General features: G+C 38.6%; 1 protein-coding gene across 1 annotated transcript in view; it reads right to left on the bottom strand.

Moving 5' to 3' along the window:
- Window positions 1-20,862, bottom strand: part of rbks (ribokinase) — a 52,124-nt gene that overhangs the window by 12,301 nt on the left and 18,961 nt on the right. The window contains exons 3-7 of the mRNA XM_063499235.1: window positions 20,018-20,150; window positions 18,949-19,012; window positions 18,573-18,635; window positions 14,856-15,020; window positions 8,570-8,661 (exon numbers count right to left, since the gene is read on the bottom strand). Coding sequence (XP_063355305.1) covers window positions 8,570-8,661; window positions 14,856-15,020; window positions 18,573-18,635; window positions 18,949-19,012; window positions 20,018-20,150 — 517 coding nt within the window. The remainder of the gene's footprint in view (window positions 1-8,569; window positions 8,662-14,855; window positions 15,021-18,572; window positions 18,636-18,948; window positions 19,013-20,017; window positions 20,151-20,862) is intronic.

The raw sequence follows: 20,862 nt of genomic DNA, 5'->3' as shown, positions 1-20,862 counted from the left end.
ATATATACAAGGTTTACAACAGGGTGCAAACCACTGGTTACACTCAAGAACAGTAAAGTCAGAGTAGAATACATCTAAAAGAGCCTACAGCTTTGGACAGATGAAACCAATATGAACTTGTGGGAAAAGAAAGGCATGGAGAAAGAGAGGATCAGCTCACATTATCTGTCAAATATGGTGAAGGTAGTGTTATATGAGGTTTTATGGATGCCAGTGGGATTATTACTGTTTATTGATCATGCGACTCCTGGTAGAAGCAGCAGGATGGCTTCAATCCTTCAGGCAGTCACTGGACGCAAAGGATTGTCATTGTTCTAATAGCTGAAAATGGGACACACACACACACACACACACACACACACACACACACACACACATATATCTATATCTATATATCTATATATATATACATATATATAGATATATAGATATAATAGATATAATACCATACAAAAAAAACCTGCAGTTTACTGAAATAAAATAAAACTACTTAAAAATGTAACTGAAACAATATTTTATATATGTATATATATACATATATATATATATATATATATATATATATATATATATATACACACACACACACACACATATAAAACAGTAATACATTATAAATAACAGTAAAGACATTTTTATATTAAAAGCCTCAGAATTAAAGCTGAAAGTCTGAGTTTATACATCTTTACAAATATTTATTAATTGATTGGAGGGCTTGGTAATATACACATATATGGAAACTGACGCAAAGAACTGCTAGCCTTACAGATTGTGTAAATAAATGCAATTTTTATTTGTAAATTTTAATTCTTTCTTTTAACAAAAATAATTGAAAAACCATAATTACACTAGAAGATAAAGGAAATGATGAATAAACACAAACAGAGCCATTAAAAATGCTCCAGTGTAAACTATAATGGGGCCATAAATTAACCCTCTTGCTCGTTTTAGTCTCCAGAGTAGTCACTTTAGTGTTAAAAACACATGTGAATCTAAGTATAGTCTTATCTCCTGTGTGCTGCATACACACATAAACACACACAGTGACAATGAAAAGCTAACACTGCCCCAACATTACTTACTCCAAAGCTACTTCCTCCTTCCTTACTGTACACCAAGCAAAGCACCCAAAGGAATTTGTAATTCATAATATTTGTGTATATTTAATCAAACTGACATGACTTTTCTCTTCTACTTCTTTTTGCGCTGTACGCTGATTTATAAATATTTCCCTTCTGTTGCTCATTTGTCTTGTTTGGTCTGCTACAGAATGCACTGCACTAGTTAGACACTAATCGTATTTTAGTGGGGGAGCAGTGTGAAGGCAGCCAATGCCAACAAACTCAACAAGCTCATCAAGAAAGCTGGTCCTGGGAGCAGAGCTGAAGTCTTCTGTGGAAATTCTGCAGAGGAGGATGCTGAGGAAAATACTCAGTGTTCAACTCTGAGAGCAGCTTCAGTTATAAACACAGACCATAGAGATATGACGAAATACCATGAGAGGTCTTTTGTACTCAATATTTTATTTGAAGAAAGATTAAAAAAATAAAGATGTTATTATAATTATTATCTCTTGTTATTATTATTATTATTTTTTTTTACCATTTTTGGTGTCTGTGCAACGTGCGGTAATTTATTTGGATGCTCTTTAAAAAAAAACCGATGTTATTTTTTTCTTTATTGTTATAAGACACTGGTCTTACTACTGGATTTATGACTTTACTTGTTTATTGCTGTTATTGCTGTATGACAGGCACAAAAAACAAATAATACCATACAAAAAACCCTGCAGTTTACTGAAATAAAATAAAACTACTTAAAAATGTAACTGAAACAATATTATATATAATAATTTAAAATAATTTAAAATGAAATACTATTATTTGTGTGAGATGTGAGTCAAGTGTCTATAAAAACCAGGTGTTTGTACTGTAATACCTATTCAGAACTTTTATAATCGTATTTTTAAAATTAAAATGACTTTGCCATAATAAATTCATACAATTACAACAATTAATACTGAAGCTGAAACCAATAAAATTAAACATTTTTAAAAAATAAAAACTAAACAAAACTATACTCACTCTGGATACCAAATGTAATCAATTTGAAACTAAAAATGGAAATGAAATAATAACTAATGAACAACACAAAGCTATTATAACTGCTGAAATGTCCCTTTAATTTTCTCCTGCATTCAGACACTCAAAGCTGAAGCTAGATATGACTAGCTACCAGTGAGCTTCATCCATAAACTGCACGGGTACATTGCAGGAAACTGGGAGTACAGATTTGGGTGGTTTGCACAACACAGTAACCAATAACATTTGTGAAACAGCTACAGTAATAATACTCCACAAAGACTACAACCAATAGCCTATAGCTGCTAATTAGGCCTCATCAGTGCCTAAATGGATGACTTATATAGTAAATTCACCTACACTACAGTTGTCATAAAAGAGGAAACCCTTCATGAAGACCAAATCTGTTTTTATATCAGGCTGTTCTGTAAAGTTGGGGATGTTTGCATGTGACTCGCTCTTGGAGCAAGGCATTTAGAGGAACTGCAGTTTTTGTAACTTCCATGTTAATTTTTCCACTGCCGGAGCACTCAGTTGGCAAAGATGAATTACAGCAACACTGGCATAACGAATCTGCCCTAAACCCCTGAGAACAAACAAGCAAAAGTTTTAAATGGAAAAGTTTTGCTCTAAAGTTTGAGATTTCCAACTTTTGTTGCGGTCAAAATGCACTGGTTGGCTTTAGGACAATATGTTTCCCAAACAGAGGTGATACTTGAGCACTAAACAAACCAGTTCACTGCTCCAATTAAACCGTGTGTGAGATCCCTGTCAGATCTGAAAGGTAAAATTTGGCTCAGGAGGTCCTCAGGTGGACATCAAAGATAATTCCCCTCACTATAAAGCACTTCAGCACACTATGTGGGCTGGGGATCAAAGAGTACCTGCACTTTGTCATCCTTAAGCCTCCTTTCACTCGCCCCTCCTACCCCTGAGCGTGCTACAGCGAGACCACACACGCACATGCACCCGTACAGAATGTGTGTCAGCTCTAACCTTGCACGGCAGGGTCAAGATGTCCCTGATAGCGGTTTTGAATAGGGGATTGAGGATCCAAACCTCCCCACCCGCCCCCACTGCTTTTGTGATCTGTCAGAGTTAACAATGACCTTGGACAGTTCAAAAATAAACCGCAGAGTGTATCGGTGCTTTTAGAGCCCGCAGCCACCCCGGTGCTGTCGGATGCCAAAAGAGAAAAAGAGCCGTTTTGTTAGTCATCAGCTTCACACCAGGGCAGGGAATCAATCTACCTCCCTCTGCGCACAAGGATATGAGAGAGTTGAATTACGTCTGTGTGTGTGTGCATACTTACCATATACACCAACACACACACACACACACACGCATGCACCCGGTGAGCACCTATTCTTTAAAGCATATGCAGGATAAATTTGTTGACAAGGTGGGTGTATTTGCAAGAAAGTATATGTTCAGGCATAAAGGTGAAAAAAATGTGCGAGAGTAATTTCATATATTTAGATTTTTCTTTTTGCTGTACAGCATCAGTTTTACCGCATAAACTATTTCTCCAAACTGGCAATATTTATCACTAGTATTCCTTAAAATAAGTGTGTGTAGTTCAATTTCAAGTTTTTTCTAAAAAGAAAAAAATCTTGAAATTGGCGGCATATTATAACCACAGAAAAGAAAGAAAGAAAGAATGCTGTAAAATCAGAAGAACGAGAAACACTACAGTCAAAGGATCTTTGGCCATTTTACTTCTATAGCAGGTCTAATTTTGAGAGTAGTGGAATAAAAACATTCAAAATATATATTGGGGTTCTTTTTGCACTGATCTGATAAATGTTGACGTCCAACATGATCTGATAAATGTTGATGTCCAACATTTATCAGATCAAATCAGTGCATGTTTAATAACATAATGCCTTGTTCACATATTTAAACATTTTAGAAAAAAGTAGTAACTAATAGCTCAGGAACTATTATAGTCATTTCTTTACTTTAAACACACAAAAGTAATACATTTTAAACAAGCTAGTAATAAATCTTCACTTTAGCAGTCTGTTACATACACTATTTTTTGGCTTTTTCTGTTTTTTAAATACATAAATGGGTCTTATATGATTCCGAACCTGATTTATGAAATGTTTTGTTTTATTTTTTTGGCTATATAGAATAAAGATAAATCTAAACTCTTCTTTGTGAAATCCTTTGACTCTCCAGAAATGAACTGAGAATTGTAAATTATCATTATAAGTAATAAGTATTATTATAAGTAATTATATTATCATTAAACCCCCCAGATGATTCGTTTTGTTAGCGTTGTTGAAGAATTGCTCTTACTGCAATGATGTATCATAAAAAATAATCACTAACTCTAAAAGAAAGAATGTTATTTTAAGTTGTATTTTAATGTTGCAGTGTAACTGATTGCTTTATGGTGATACATGAAGGCTAAATAAGTCTAAATAAATCTACAGTGGGAAAAAGTAATTGAACCCTAGTGAAGAATTTTAGAAAACAACACAAATAAATGTCTGATGCATTTTCATGTGAATTAAGGACGTGGAGTTATAAAGCAACTCCGATCAAAGAATGAGCTGTATTATCTTGTAACAAAAACATTTATACAGCTAAAGCTGCTCTTAGGATAACACACAATGTGCAAAAAGTACAAAATAAAAAGGTCAAATAGGTTTTTAATCAGTTTGGTTTGCTTAGTTGGGTTAACAAACCTTAAGAAAAACAAGTTATGGTATTAAGCTGAACTAACTATTTTTTGTTGTCATTTTTGTTTCATTTTACATGCTGTCAATTTAACTGAACTTAATTAAGCATGAATCTCTTATGTCTACAACTGTTGAAGCCATTTGATACCAGTGTCAGTACAAAGACAGCCTTTTAGACAGTTCCCAATCATGGCATGAAGAATGAAAAGATTAGAAGACTTAAATGCCAACCTTAGGTCATGGCTACAGCAAATGTAAATATCATTGGGTTTCTGTTTGAAAACATTTGGTTACACTGGGCTAATGAGTAGGCACTGATCCTGTGGAAAAAAATGCAAACTAAATGTTACTTTTGAATCTTCTCAAGTTACCGAGATCTCCTTGTTGAATGAAGCCTCATCTGAGGTTTGCGCCTACTTTATTGAAAGTAAAACAACAAAATGAGGCTCAAAGGGAACCAGTCTAAACACAGACAGGGTCATTGTTCTAATACCAATACAACTCTCCCAACATTTACTTCCTAGAGCTTATTACAACTTTCATTAACTCCGAGTTACAAGAACTTGTGATTTTAACTTTTAAAGCACTATGAAAACAATGATAAATGATACATTTTACGTTGTGTAAACTACAAAGACTGATGAGTCGATAACTAGATTTCAGTGTGTTTTTATTATAAAGCAAAACACTGTTGCTTGTCTCTTTTCTTGTGAATCTGATATCTACTAGCATATCAGGAGCGGCTGCTTTGTTTTTCATTATTGTTTTTGTTGCACAACTTTATCTTCTTGTTAAATACTTGGCATTAAATCTATTTCTGGGTCCTGGCAGCTCTTGTGTTAGATGAGATTCTGTTAGCGTGCTGCGGTACGTTCTCTGTAGTTTTGCTGAACAGACAGAAGTCGTCCCCCCCCCCCCCAACACACACAAAAAATCCTATTCAGTTGTCATTCTTGGCTTTCCAGCTTCTTATTAGCACTATTCATGTTTTGCAGACCTTTAAGCTATAAAAAAAATTGTGGTGTATACGACAGCCCATGGGCTCAACACGTCCTGGACACCAAAGTTTGAATGCTTCAAAAAAGACTCACTTTCAGGATTTTTCTAGTGCAAGTAATCCAAAAAACAGAGCAACATAGCAGTGACTAATATCGTGTTGGAGACAGGATCATCTCAGATGTTCTCTTAGCTAAAGTTTGGTCTTTTTTCAGTGTCTTGCTCCTTCATTCTCATCATTGAATTAACCTCGACCCCTATATCTGTATGTAGCTAGCCAACAGGTATTAACTGCCATATGTAAACTAACCCATATTCACTAAACCCCGCCCAAAACATAATACTCAATGGTAATCTTCAGTTTGGGCCAAGTTATAGCAGCGCTGTTTATTTTTATGAATGATTTTGAACTTTGGTTCTATCCCTTAGTGGGACATTTTAGTGCTCTTTCCACCTTTGCATACTGCATAATATATAATATGACTGTACCTCCATGACCTGAAAAAAGAGAGAAGACATGTAGCTCTTTCCTCAACTCTCCCTTTCATGTTCCCACACCTGGGTACAGTGCTTCATCGCCTTGCATCACCACATCAAATACCAGCTCCCAGCCAAACTCACATAGACTTCAGCCCTGAGGGGGTGACTGACTCAGTCATAGAGCACATCTGCCCTCTTGTTTTTATTACCATTCCCATCTATCCCTGCCCCCTGTCGCTCATCTGTCATCACCTGGCATTCAAGACGCAAGCCGCCATGACAGAGTTTTTACCGTAAAAGGGTGGAGATCAACTGTTTCTTCATACCAGAGAGCATTCATGTACAGCCAATGGCTGGAGTGAGGTTACTGATGTGCCAGCAGGGGACATGACCTTGGAGGTAAATCACTGTGGAAAGGCGTCATCTCAAACTTGTCATCCTTTCCTTTCTGGACTGGACATCTGTTGACAATCATAAGCTGACTGACTGCTTTTAAAAGTGATGCTTTGTTGAAACTACAGACCATAGTTTAAGGACAGAGCCTTCAGGTATAAAAACATTCCTTCTAATAGCCAGCAGAGTCCAACTCCTCCAGTAGACATCTGTGTAGTTTGTATAAAAGTCTATGAGAAAATAACCCTACATCAGTAAACTCTTTTCTGATGGTTTTACAGTCTCATTTACTAGTTTCAAATCTTATAAAGCATGATGTTTATTTTTGAAATTACGGTCTCAGTTAAGATGAATTTGATTTAGGTTAAATGTACAGAAATTTCAGGGAACAAGATACACCAGTTACTTTTGCTCGATACGCAAGTACCAAACTCAAACCCATTTTTCCTTCAGAACTGCCATAGATTCAACAAAGTGCTGGAAACATTTTACAGATTTTAGTCCATACTGACACTATATGACAGCTTCACATATTTTCTGCAGCTTTCTCAGCTGCATGTCCATGATGTGAATCTCCTGTTCCATCACATCTCAAAGGTGCTCTATTGGATTGAGATCTGGTGTTTGTGGAGTACAGTGAAGTCATTGTCAAACACTCAGGTAGACTGTGGCATTTAAACAATGCTGATAGTAAGTTTGTCAAGAAAATATCCCCCAAACTTTAAACTACCAACAACCTCTCAACTACATCTGTGCTATTGGTGCCTTTTCAAGCATTTTTTTAAAGTCATGTGACAAATAGTCTTTTCTAATCTTTTAGCTGTATGGCTAATTGTAGCCTACTAACAGACTGTTCAAGAACTTGGTGATCTACTTTTTGGTTGTTTGTTTGTTTGTTTTGGGGGGTTTTTGAGGAAAATTCTAGTGGTTTATTTGTTAACCAAGCCAATTAGGATTAGCGTTATTCATCACTTTATGCACCACCATTTTGACCAAACATAGTCACTTTTCGTTCCAAATAATTAACATGGTTTTGGATAAAACGCTAACACCGAAGTTTTAAAATGTAGAACCCATTGACTAGATCCTTATTATACACAGTCTAGAGTTATAAATAATCTACTCTATTATCAATGTTACAGTGGGCAAAATGGATGCTTAAAATCCATCCATCCATTTTCTTCTGTTCATCCAGCGCATCCAGAGCTGCCATAGGGCGTGAGGCGGGTACACCCTGGACAGGTGGTGAGTCTGTCGCATGGCTAACACAGACAGTTGTTCACACTTATGGGCAATTTAGATCAACCAATTAACATAACCAACTGCATGTCTGTGGACTGTGGGAGAACCCACGCAGACACGGGGAGAACATTCAAAGTCAAGACAGAAAGACCCGTGTCAGCTGGTGGATTCAAACCCAGGACCTTCTTGCTGTGAGGCAACAATGCTAAGCACCGTGCTGCCCCAATTTTTCCCAACTGTTAATGTTAAGGCAGCTTTTTTTTTTCTTTTTTTTTTTAAAACAGCTTTTGTTGACTGGTGTATAATTTAGCCAAATATGACAGAAATTTGTGTTTATCAAGAATTCAAAAATGACAAAACATTTATAGATGAGTAAAATAAGTGTCCTAACTGTACAATCTTGGCTACGCGCATGTATACTCAGCCACCAAAGTTAATTTTAATCCAAGAAAAAAAACTATCAAATGCAAATGTGCAGTAGAAGAAAAGAAAGCTGGTCAATTCAGTATGCTCTGTTTTGTTGTTTATGACTAGTTTCAGCTTCCTCTTGGCCTTGCAGACGTGAGTGTGTGGATGAGTGAGGAAGGCAGAATTATTGTGTGAGGAAGCATAAATGCTGTGATAAATACTGTGAGCTGTGTGTGTGTGTGTGTTTGTGTGCGTGTGTGTGTGTGTGTGATTCATCACCTCAGACTCATTACAGCAAAACACGTCGGAGACTCTGTAGAAATCTGGATCCAAGTCAGGAATGGCCGGCGCTGGGTTGAATATTGTCTTCACTGCAACAAGAAACCATGCAGCGATCCATGTTATTGACCTCAGTGTCAAACGTCAACATCTACAGGATCACATGCAATCATTAACAAGGCAGAAAAATATAATTGTTCTCCATAATAGACCCTGTTATAGCTGTCAGCCTGCTTTCAGAAGGATACGGTTTTTCATAAAGTCCCTCTGTGACACATTTTACAATTGTGTGGTGTTTCTTTTCCATTTCTGAGCCTCACTGCCAAGATCTGGCAATGCCTTAATTAAACTTTCAATGAGAACAAAGGCTAGCAGGCTACCGCTGGGGATTGCTCTCGCAAGCAAAGCTCAAGTGGATCAGCTTCTATAAAAAGACACCTTTTAAACAATTAAATTAGCATTCCCTGAAAAAAAAAGAAAAGAAACCCTAGTGAAAAGACCTTATATCCTGTAGCATTTCATGTTACGCCCTTAACTGCAGTTCCAGCAATGTATGTACGAAATGGATTCAGCACGAGATATACATTGAACCCCACATATGTGTGTCAGTGTGTGGGTGAGATGAGTTGTGACCCTTTGAGTGTGTTAAGGAGCACAAGCGAGGGAGAGAGCGAGAGTGTTTTTGTCAGGAGTAATCCTCTGTACGTGTTGCACATCACTGTCTGATGCATATTCATGAGCAAGGAGCATTAATGCATCTAATACCGTGATTTCTGTGTATGTGCGAGGATAAGCCCAGCTTGACGAAGCGATTAATTCCGATATCTCTGTGTACAAAATAAAGCCTCATGCAAGCGTGTGCGTCTGAGGGAAATATATGTTCAGCGTTGGTGACATCAAAGTCTGTTGTGCTAAAGTGTGTGCCTAGTTGCTGCTTCTGTGTGTGTTTGCGTGGGCACATAAGAGAGCAGCTGCGTGGGTTTGCGCAGGGCTTTGGCCACCTGGCGCTTTGAGGTGGATGCTGGGCTGCTCGCGAGTAAAAGTGGAAATAATGTCTCCGTCTCTTTTTCAACTCACTCATACTGTACTGCAAATATGCCCATGTGAGCCAAGGCCATGTCACAGATAAGAGACACCGGGCTCTTTGCGACTCTTCTCTCTTTTCTCTCTCTCTCTCAACTCAATTGCACCTCAGCTTCCATGAATTTGGGATCCAAGATAAGTGCGAGATTTGCGCCTCCATTTTGCGTTATAGAAAGCAGCTTGTCATCTGTCAGCAGAAAAATTTTAAATAGATTTCTTTTGGTTATTATTGATATAAGGATTATGTAAAAGTGATGCCTAACAACAAACTGAAAATCTCTTTTCAGACACCTCATGTGACAGTAGAACCACATGTTGACAGTCCCAACCCTGGTGATGAATTCACAGGGCACAAGCCCAGGAAAAATGTTCTGTTTCTTCTCTTCTCATGCCGTGCCTTCAGGCCTGGGATCTGTGGACTCTTTAAGCCTACCACTAGCTTTCCACACGAGTGAAATTTGGGTAAATTTGAAACAGGAGTTCAAGAGTTCTATGCCCATGGTAAAAAAAAAGGGCCCATGGTGTGGAAGCTGCCTGGACAAGCCAGAGAAGGTGATCTTGAATGGGGGGTCAGTCACTTTAAATCAGCTAGCTTTTTGTTCATACCTCACATGCTCCAAAGCAGTAAAAAGGTAAAAATTTGCACTGTTCAAAATTTTATGGTTCGGTATAAAGAAATGTATTCATGAAATTTATTTTGAACTTGTGTTTTAACCATAGATTCTACTTACAAGATGGAAATAACTTGTGGCTCTGAAAAGCCCAGCCACAGTTTAGCTCATTTGGGCTGAATGTTCCTTTCACAGTGGTCAGTGTGAATTCACAGCACTCATGGAAGACCAGTGCTTTTGGAAAAAAAAAAAGAAGCTTCTAGGTCTGAAAAGCAGCGTGGATATGCCTTAAACCTGCATTTATTCTAATGGCCAGTAGGGGGCGATTCCTGTGGTTGCAAAAAAAGCCCAATTGTTTGAAAGTCTTTGAAAGAATGGTCCTAATTCCCACCTGATTTATTATCTTAGTAAACATTATAGAGATGATTTTATGGTCTCAATTAATAATTTCATGTCTTATAGAATACAACATGTTGTTATTTTTGTAAATCTTGATCCAGTGTAGAGGAAAAAAGATAAATCAGGGTTGAACATGGCTACTTTGTGATTTACAAGCATGCATTATTCCTTGGTTTCTCGGTCAGATCCAAGACACATGTGGTGGCAAAAATTCACGACGGCAGTGACGAAAATGCTCAATGGGTGACAACAACGGGCGGCAATATCCAACATCTTTTGTATACAGTATATGGTTTTAATTTAAATTGTGTTCATTTTTAAACCAATGAAATAAACCTTTTAATGTGCCTCTTCTCTTACCCAAAAGGTGTTCCTCAAAAATGTCATTTTCTTTGCAAAACTGTACAAGCGATCTTGAAAGCCTCCATATTTAAACTTACTTGTTTACATTCTAACACATTAAATTCTTATCCCTCCTTCTCTCTTTAACAACTCACTCCTTCTCCTGTCACATCTTTTCTCAGTGCTCCCCAGAAGCTCACATGCACACTGAGCGCATGACTGCAATTAAGCACAGCAACACAAAACCTTTTGCTAATTATGGTATGTAAAACTTGATTATCCTGTTAATTGGAGTGAGTGTCACAACATATGTGGAGAACTTGAGCGGCATTAACAGTCCGCCTTTAGTCACAACATGAAGTGAAGCGCTAACCTTGCACTGTATGCCGTGTAAACAGGATAAATGGAGAAAGTATCACTGAATCATGCAGGATTACTCATGCTGTTGTCTTATTCAGGCTATTGTCAGTAATCATATTATTATTTGTAGCCAGAACAGCTAGAAAGCACAAAGTCTTCTCCTTGGCCTCATTTAGTATACATGCAATACACAATTTGAAGCACAGGAGCTTCCCCATATGCAGCTTGAGTGACATTTCTAATATACTGATGCATAAAGGAATTGGCCTCACTGATGCACTGAGCTCTAAACGTCACATAAACCGGAGTCTGTGTCTCAGGTTGCTTTGTTTTGCTCTCCAGGTGTTAGTGAAACCACACAAACACACACGCACACACGCTCACAGCTGCTGGGACAGATGTGGTAACACTGGGATGTGTGCACACTGAGTCACGTCTGGCAGAAAACTGTGTGCGTGTGTGCGTGTGTGTCATGACTCCGGGGTTTTTATGCTGGCAGGTTCAAAGTCTGGTCGCACATGTGGCGGCTGAAAGAGCAGCTGGAGCCGCTTCAGACAGTTTGAGAATACAGTGGGAAAGGTGGACGGGAAAACAAAAGCAGAGAGAAAATAGTTAGACAGAGATCACTCACACACTCTGACATGCATGCATGCACACGCACACACACGCACGCACACACACAGAAAGAAATGAGTCACCAGCAAGTGTGTGAAAGGGCTTTAAGAGGCTCTAATTGCATCTGGTGAGAAATAAAATAGCAGCTTCTTGCTCAGATAAGGAAGAGGGGGAGGAAGACGGGTGAAAACGGAAGAAGAAAGCACGAGTGGAACTACACTACTCCCACCATTTCCTCCCTTCTCAGAACTAATTTATTGCCATTAACTTCTCAATATTAAATGTTAGGTGGCAATAAATTACAAATACACACATTTTCCCCTTAAATAAAAGGAAAATCTTCTTTTGAGGTTATCTTAACAAGTGTTTCTAAGAGCTGGCATCTACTGTATGTGTGGCTCCACTTGATGGTGACATTTGCGTAATTTGAGCGGCGCTTCACCCCCGCCGCCAAACCCATTAACACCCAGTCTCTCCAGAGAACTCCATTTACGCAATGCTCCGGCACGGCGACGTCGAGGTGGCATCTATGCCAAGCATCTTCACTCGCCTTGCCTCTCTTCTGGCGCCACATGCTGAGCCTAATCCCGTGGTACGGTCCATGCACCGAGGAAGGGGGGCTCAGGGAGAGAGGGTGGCGCTCGGCGAGGCCATCTGGGTATCCCATCTGCAACACGGCGATGGCTGCGACTCGTTCGTTCTGGCAGCCTGCAGCGAGCGATTATGGACGACAGGCCCTGACGACAGGAGCGAGAGGCTCCCCAGACGTCTCGAATGACGCGGACCGCTGCTAATAATAGGATGCTGTTAAAGATGATTAGCTCGGTAACCTGGTTATGAAAGAAAGGTGGAGGGAGGAAGGGAGAGAGGGAGGGCGGTGGCCTAAAATAGGGCTTTTGTCGATGCCGGACAGCATGAAACCTGCTCTACAAATGTGTGTGCGCATGCGATGGTGAATGTAGATTGGGGGAAGCAGCAGCGACTCTAGTGAAAAGACTGCTTTTGTCAAGTTCTCATGCTCAACTTGCTAAAGTGATAAAAGTCAGTGGGAAGCCTCTTTCTAAGGAGAGATTGTGGGATACAAACAGCAAAGTCACATGACAGATTTGGAAGGATTTGAGCTGTCTCTACTGTGTTTTTCTAGCCTACAAAGAAGACATTGTGCAACAGATTATCAAGCCAAAGCGATGATCTAAAGGTACATAAAGGATTGATTAAACCACATTTAAAACGAGATTATGCAACTGTGCCGTGAGGTAATTACTTGAGCTTCATAAATCAGTTGCTTTAGAGTTCCCTTAAAGAAAGGGAAACCTTTGAAACTATTACCTCTCAACCACATGTGAAGGCAAAAAAGTTTCTGTTTTGAAAGAAAGCGCTTGAGAATGAGACAAAAAGTCATCATAGACAGAGCTGAATACTAGTGGAAAAGATTCAAATGGTTTTGCTTGCAATACTTTCCTCCCCAGTTCTGATATCATAACTGTGTAGGAGAAGGGGATTTCAGATAGTGTCTAACTATCCACAACAAGCCAAAGCACAGAGACAGAAAGGGAGAGGAATGGGAAGAAATAACAGACACGTCTTCCGGTGAGTCACGATGTGAGGTCCACTTTTGTTTTTCCATGTTTTTGTCATAGAATATAGTGTTATCACAAATGACTACCAGTCATAAAGTCAGCATAAATGCTAAGTAGAGTCAGTGACATCTATCGCTGTGGAACAAGCAAGTTAAATCTTATATTTCCATCCATCCATTCCTGCATTCATATATCTCCAACTTCTCTGCATCACGGGTGGGGGGTTAAAAATCTATCCCAGCGGTCATAAAATTGAAAAATTCTGACAATTTTTTCAAAGACTTTCATATTCAGCAGTTTTTAGTCTTTAACAGCTATTACATTTTTGGGGCACTCTTTGGGAACCAGTTGATGTAATTTTAAAGTCAAGCTCAATCATTGTCATGTCTTTGTGGTCATAATGCTCTAAATCCTTTCAGTTGTTGAAAAGTCTGGATGCAACTGGACTCTTGCTACGGAGCCCTGCTGCTGGATAATTTCCTGCTAACCATCAGTGGTTAACACTGTTGAAAGCTCTGCAGGGCTGTAACTAGAAAGCTCTCAGTTACAACTAATTTTTATACACAACAACAGAAAGTGAAGATATATGTCATCGCTGCCACTGCTTGCTACTTCTGAGACTCAAATGCGTATGGGGCCCATTTCTGTAATATCTTAGCTTCCTTTTGTAACCAGGAAAATTTTCCTCTGGGTTGCGGTCTGTTTAAAATCACAGCAGCTGGAACAGATTCTAATAATAAACAATGAGAGCAACTAATTATTACTACCTGACTAAATTTTCTCCCTTTTTTTTCTCCAATCTTTTTTTTTCAGTGAATGTATGAAAAGAGGCTTGTGTGAAACCTCAGCTTAGCCAAGTATGACCAGAGGCTCAACATGGTCATGAATGAGGATTAGGACAGAAGCGGTTATATAGTCATATTTTTGGCAAAATTATGAAGGTTTGGAACATAGCGAGCACACAGATGGCCTCCGTGAAGTGGACTGTATTGCACAAGTAGTTTGAGAAGATTCCACAGACATTTTGGTATTTCTTTGGACTACTAGGATCTATTCTAACACCATGAGTCCACAATAACCACACCCTCTGTTTTTTTGTTTTGGACAGAGGTTTTATGACTGTTGTGTTACTAAACTAGGTTTACTCTTTGTTCTGTATAATAGTTTGGATACATCATACTGAGTAAACATGTACTGAGGATTTCCAAATCTTTGAAATCTCAGCATGCAAAAGGTGCTCGCTAAATGATTTACTTTCTGACTTCAGAAACATGTGAGGAGGATATACTGGCTCACCTTTGTTGTCGCGAGCCATGCACATCGCCTGCAGGGACGTCTGTGGACTGATCTCCAGCTGGCATACCAGGACTTTTGTGTGGCTGATGGCTGGGAGAGCTTCCTGTAGCTCCTCTGCACCCAGCAGCATGTTGGCACCGGCCACAATTACAATGGCGTTCTCACCTGTCCGTGAACGACCATAGAGATATGTGAGACTCCACGGGAATTTTCAAAATCATCAACATGCCATGACATGAGAAGAATGAAATGTAAATTTCAGTTTTTAAACTTTGGCCTACAAAGAGAGGAAATTTTTCTGTTTTCTAAGCAGCAATGATTTTCCACCGCAGGAACTTCTCCCTGAGACTAGGATGCTTTGGAGTGTATTTCAACACAAATATATAAATATAGATACTGCACTGGTTGCTGCTATCAGTTGGAAATAGCATCAAAACATCTACTACATTGCTCAGGTGTATCTGGGCTTCCTAATACATGTATTCCTTTAGAGGCACTGTTCTCTACATAGTTAAAAATGATAATAATTCACAGATTTTTTTCACTACTTTTCAACCAGCTGAAATAAGATCCAGTTACATTTAAAATGCAAGTTTTATCTAAATACTTATTTTAACAGTTCAAACTGAACTTTGAAGCAAAGTGTGAGACCATTAGCAAACAAGAGAAATAGGTTTCTGACATATTTGAGTAGACTTCCATATCAAGACCCTATTTTTTCTTTCAAGCAGCAGTTTCCAAAGCTGATAGTTAACACTAAGTTACCAAAAACTTCGGTTCCTTTAATGGCCACTTGAGGCTGTCTATAAAAGTGTGTCAAGCCCCAAACTTTACCATGATAAATGCCAAACTTTACAACATTAAAAATCATGCTTTGGTTTTGGTAAGTGAAATTATAGAATTTTATTATGTACAAAATAGCTGGTATGTATGTGTTTGTTACACCTGCACAGTTTATGGATGAAACATGCTAACCAATAATTTAGGAGTCCACTGTCTCATCCACAGATAGTCATTTCTGGCTCAAAAACCAACATGGCAAAGGCTAAAAGACTAATGTTGAGGTTTAAAACCAGTGGGAGAATTTACAGTGGTTATGTCTATGATTTTATCACACTTTTTTCTTTTAACTGAATCTGAAATTCACTCAGTCAAATTATGCTGATTGGTGAGCGACAGCTGGACTCCACATACCAGACAGTTACAGCAGTTAGCTGGTTCGATTTTACTTGACAGCTCACACCCTTTTTATAGCAAGTTTCAGTTTCTTCCTTCTGGACAGGCTTAGTGTAGAACAACACAGTGTAAAAATAACTTTGTTTCAGCAGACATCATTCAGAGGAACAAATCTTAGCTTGTACATCTTGTATGATTTCATTTTTTGGCAGAGTGTTGTATTTTATTTCTGTCTGTGTTTTGAAAATTGTGCATGTAAGGACAGATGACTCAACTCTGCAAACCAAATCTATCTACCGAAACAAATAAAGTAACATGAATCTCAGTAGTATCAGTTCTATATTAAAATTTTCACAAATTAATATTATAATTCTGTCTATGTAATATGGCTCAGTGTCTTGTCAGTGAAAGTGTAAGGATATTCAAAGAAAGTATTACCTAGTGTAACATGTAACTGTAAAATACTGTAAAACAACTTCTTACTTGTGAAATTTTATTCCCCGTTTCTTTCTTGTAGTGTTCCCTTCATTGGAATATCCAAAAGCAGAACAGAATTCGTCATTTAATATAAGAATGACGCAAAACCCATATTCAGTTCCCTGAACAAGACGGCAGCAAAAGAGATGTGCCATGTATGGGATTTCTATGGTAGGAACTAAAATAAGTTAAAGGGAAATTGTTTGTCTTTGCGCAGGAAATGGTCATTTGTAAAAGTCCATGAACTTTAGGAACCCCACTGAGGGATTTTAGACAGTCCATGCGAGTCATTTGGTTCATCCATATTCGATTTTAAAACAGCAAGACTGTAAGAAAGTAGGGGAGGTAGAGAAAGACTGAACATGAATAAATGAGAGGACTGGCGTTAACTACAACAAAGGAATTGGAAAAATAATCTTATTTTCTCACTTTTCGCAGTGGACTTATTAAGTCCCTAAAAGCGAGAGTCTTTTAACCTGTTGTGTAAATGGAAACAAACAACAGTATGAAATCAACATAATTTCCTTAGGGATTCTGAACCTGTTATTTCCTTGAAAAAAAAAAATCTACGAGTAAAAAACATGTAACAAGCAAAAACTTTGGTGCAAAAGCACATTTGATGTGATGCTCAAGAGGTAAAATTGTTTTAAATTATAACCTTTAATAAATAATTAATTGTATTATAGTTTTGTATTGTATGTACGTTTTTATTTTCTTTTGATTAATAATAATGTTTTAATATTTTAAATATTTTTAAAAAATTGAATTTCTAAATATTTTTTAAAATAAAAAAACAAAAATATATATTCCGACAGCGTGAGGTTAGGGTTTGGGAGATCACCAATGATGACTTAAATATCACAGGATGAAACACAAACTAAAGGATTTCATGTGATAATATTAAAGTATGCTATAATCTGTAAAATTATGTTGAAGCTTATTTTTTTAAATGATTGAATTAAGTGATCAGAGATATCATGATGATATTCATCCATCCACCTATTTTCTACCACGTGTCTGTGTAATGGGGACAGCGGTCTAAGCAGAGATGCCTAAGGCAGACACCACGGCATCAGCCGAAAAACATAATCTCTATCATTATTATTATTATTGTTATTATTATTATTATTGTTGTTGTTATTATTATTGTTATTATTATCGTTATTAAAAATTATATATTATATTATTAAATTACTATTTTATTTTATATTTTCATGAAAAATATTTTATTTTTATTTTATGTAGACAACACTCCATTTACATTAAAACTAAAGCCATTTCCTGGATATTGTTATTTAATTTCGTATCATTTCTAAGTACACTATAATTTGAGGGGTTTTTTTTGTTTTTGTTACCTGTTACAAACGTGATCTGAATCTCTGATATTCGGCTGTTTTTTAAAAATTTTTTTATTACTCATCACTTCCTTAAATAGCTAAACGCATGATATTGATTTAACAGACATTTTAAACACTAAAGTGCCACTTTCAGCCTCACCTACCACCTCGCCTCTCATAGATGTTTTTAATATCCTCACCGTTTTCAACAGAAATTGCTCCCCATGTGGAAAGGCTCACAGTTAAACACATAACTGTCCACACATCTTATTGTGTGGACATCACAGATGCATATGTAGTGAAATTCAAGTCTAAAACTGACACCACAGTTTAAAATAACTTTTTTTTAGTTCAAGTTTATCCCCTTTTTGTGCCAGGGAAACAAAGAAATCTTCCCTATATAAAGTTTTTCATCTCTTCATTACAAAATATTTGAACTCACAAAATATACATACTGGCCATGAACACTGGTAAAAGGCATCCTTTATCATTTGATATCAGCTGATACATCTTTGCGTTCCTGGTGGATACTCGGGAGGGCTTGACGCTGTTGTTCATCCAAGTGTTTTTATGACTATAAACAGGTGTTATAGCAGTAGTGACTCAGTGGGCTGAGCTGTCCTGTGTGTGTATTAAAAAAACAGTGCACTCACAGGCCTGCATGCACTCTAGGTTGTACATGCAGGAGGCCATGCGAGCGAGGCTGTAGGTTAGTGGCAGAATTTACCTGCATCGTCGACAGTGATGGAGGCAGCTCCTGTGGCTTCATGAGAGCTCTGCTTCACAAATTCTGCAACAGAGAATGAAAGTATTTGTCTGTTCCTGCAAAATGGAATATTCACCATACATACCTCTGGCAAGTAAAATGTTAAAATACAAACCCTACTAACTGTCAGAACTCAGAGCAGAACTTCAGTAGCTTCAGTATTAACAAAGCCAAATGATTTAACAATAGGGAGAACTTGCCAGTGTATCCAAAAAACCTTGAAAAGAATTGGCAAAATGCAGACTGAAAAAGGTTTGCTCTGAATGTGAACTTCTTGCAATGCACCATGAAAATGGAAACCAATTTGGCACGCAACGTGAAAAACCCTCTTTCTTACCTGTGTGGACGCCGTTGTCCTTGAAATTCTGGATGTAATTGTCTCCAAAGAAGTCTTTTCCAACCTAGAAAAGATTGAAGGGAAAACGATTACAACAAAGAGAGTGTCAAGCTGGGTCAGACTTGGTTAGCGGCAACTTTTGAAAAGTGGTATACTCAAATCTCTGTTGGGCTGGATTTTCGTGTGCCCTGCCAGCATACTGGCATGGTGCCGCCGCCGAAAATGTGCAAAAACGAACACACAAAAGTCAACAAACGCACACACGCGCAAACACACGACCAGCTGCGCCAAGCCTTGAAGACACGATAACCCCGCCTTCACGCCTCTTCATGCCCACCTCGCTTTCGTTTTCTTTCCCTCCTGCCCCTCTTCCCCTGATCCGCTCTGGGATGTCCACATCTGTAGCTACTTTGGGTTGTGGAAGGGGTCCCCACCTTGCCCCGAGGCGCTTACTTCGAACCCACGCTTTCCAAAAAACGTGCCAAAATGCGGGCACTTCTAACTGCCTGTGATGATGGGTTGGGATGGTATTGGCTGCTTGGCCCCATTCTCTTTGAAGAGCGGCCTTCCGTCTTGGCTGTTTTTGACAAGCCCGGGTGTCTATTTTTGGGTTCTCCCCATGCCCGGAGAGCTCCTCCCGCACTGGGTTGTTATCGATCGGGCCTCTTTGTTCTGACAGAGGTGGGGCTTTGGTGCTTTAGTGCTCAGGTTGAAAGGCCATGCTGAGCTTACTGATTGGAGACTCAGGGTTGCACGATATGGGAATAAGCTTGTTTGAAGGCGCGCAAGCGTAGGTGGGCGTATGCATGTGGTACGGTATTGATCAAGAGAAAATGAAGGATGGAGAGTCGATGGAGTGAAATGACTGAAGTGTGAACGAAGCTAAAAGGTTTTGAAGAGTTGTTAAATAGTTGGTGGGCTTTGGTAGCTGATGGCTGATTATCTGCACCGAGTAAGACGTGGACGAGCCAAAGGGTGGACAAGAAAAAGTGTTTCTTTTTAAAAAGAGAGAACACATATTAATGCTACAATCCAACAAAAACTCCAAACTTTGACTGGGGTGCCATACCTTGCAGACCATAGCGGTTTTGACCCCAAGTCTGGCAGCCTGTATGCACTGGTTGGCCCCCTTTCCTCCAAAACCGATGAAGAACTTGTGACCATGGATGGTTTCCCCTGCTTTTGGTAGCCTTGGTGCCTTGCTGAGAGAAAACACAGTGTGTAACTACAGTATTTACAAAGAGAAACCCCTCATGGGATTGGGAAAATAAAAAATGAAGGATTCCTCTACTTGGAGGAATGCTTTGGTTGGTTTTTTTCATCTCTTCATACTGCACATAACAGTTGGAAAACCTTCCATCAAAGTTAAAAAAAATGTTTTGTTTGGCACTGCGAGTGTCAAAATGTGAAGAAAACCCTTCAGGGCTCAAATCCTTCCCTAGTTAAGCTATTTATTTATCACTGCAAAGTGTGCAAAACCACACAAACAAAAGGTTTTTTGTGGAGTCTGCTGAGGATTATATCTTTTGAAGGTCTTTCACTGAGAGGTCAACTTAATGCAAACAATGCTGGAATGAATGGAAACTTGTTTCCTTCAGTGTTTTTTCCCTGTTTTGTTTTCAAAAACAAACTTGCTTTATAGATTTAAAATGTACTTTTGTACCTAGACATTCAGCCAGATGTGCCAATACAAGTGTCTCCAAATTTGCAAATGATGCAACCATCGAATCCCACAGATGTCTCAACTTGACACTGGCTGTGCACGTAATGCCTGAGTCATGAGATTTGGCCAAGTCCAGCCCCTGCCCTCGAGGTTGATATGCCACAGGTGGGTGCCCTCAGGAGGAGCCGTCTGTGCCCTAATTCTTCCAATCACAGAGCCAGAATGGGTAATGAGTAACAGTGCATAGACAG

This window comes from Pelmatolapia mariae, linkage group LG16_19 (assembly GCF_036321145.2).
Source record: "Pelmatolapia mariae isolate MD_Pm_ZW linkage group LG16_19, Pm_UMD_F_2, whole genome shotgun sequence".
Classification (NCBI taxonomy): domain Eukaryota; kingdom Metazoa; phylum Chordata; class Actinopteri; order Cichliformes; family Cichlidae; genus Pelmatolapia; species Pelmatolapia mariae.
This window is presented reverse-complemented; position numbering and strand designations above follow the sequence as displayed.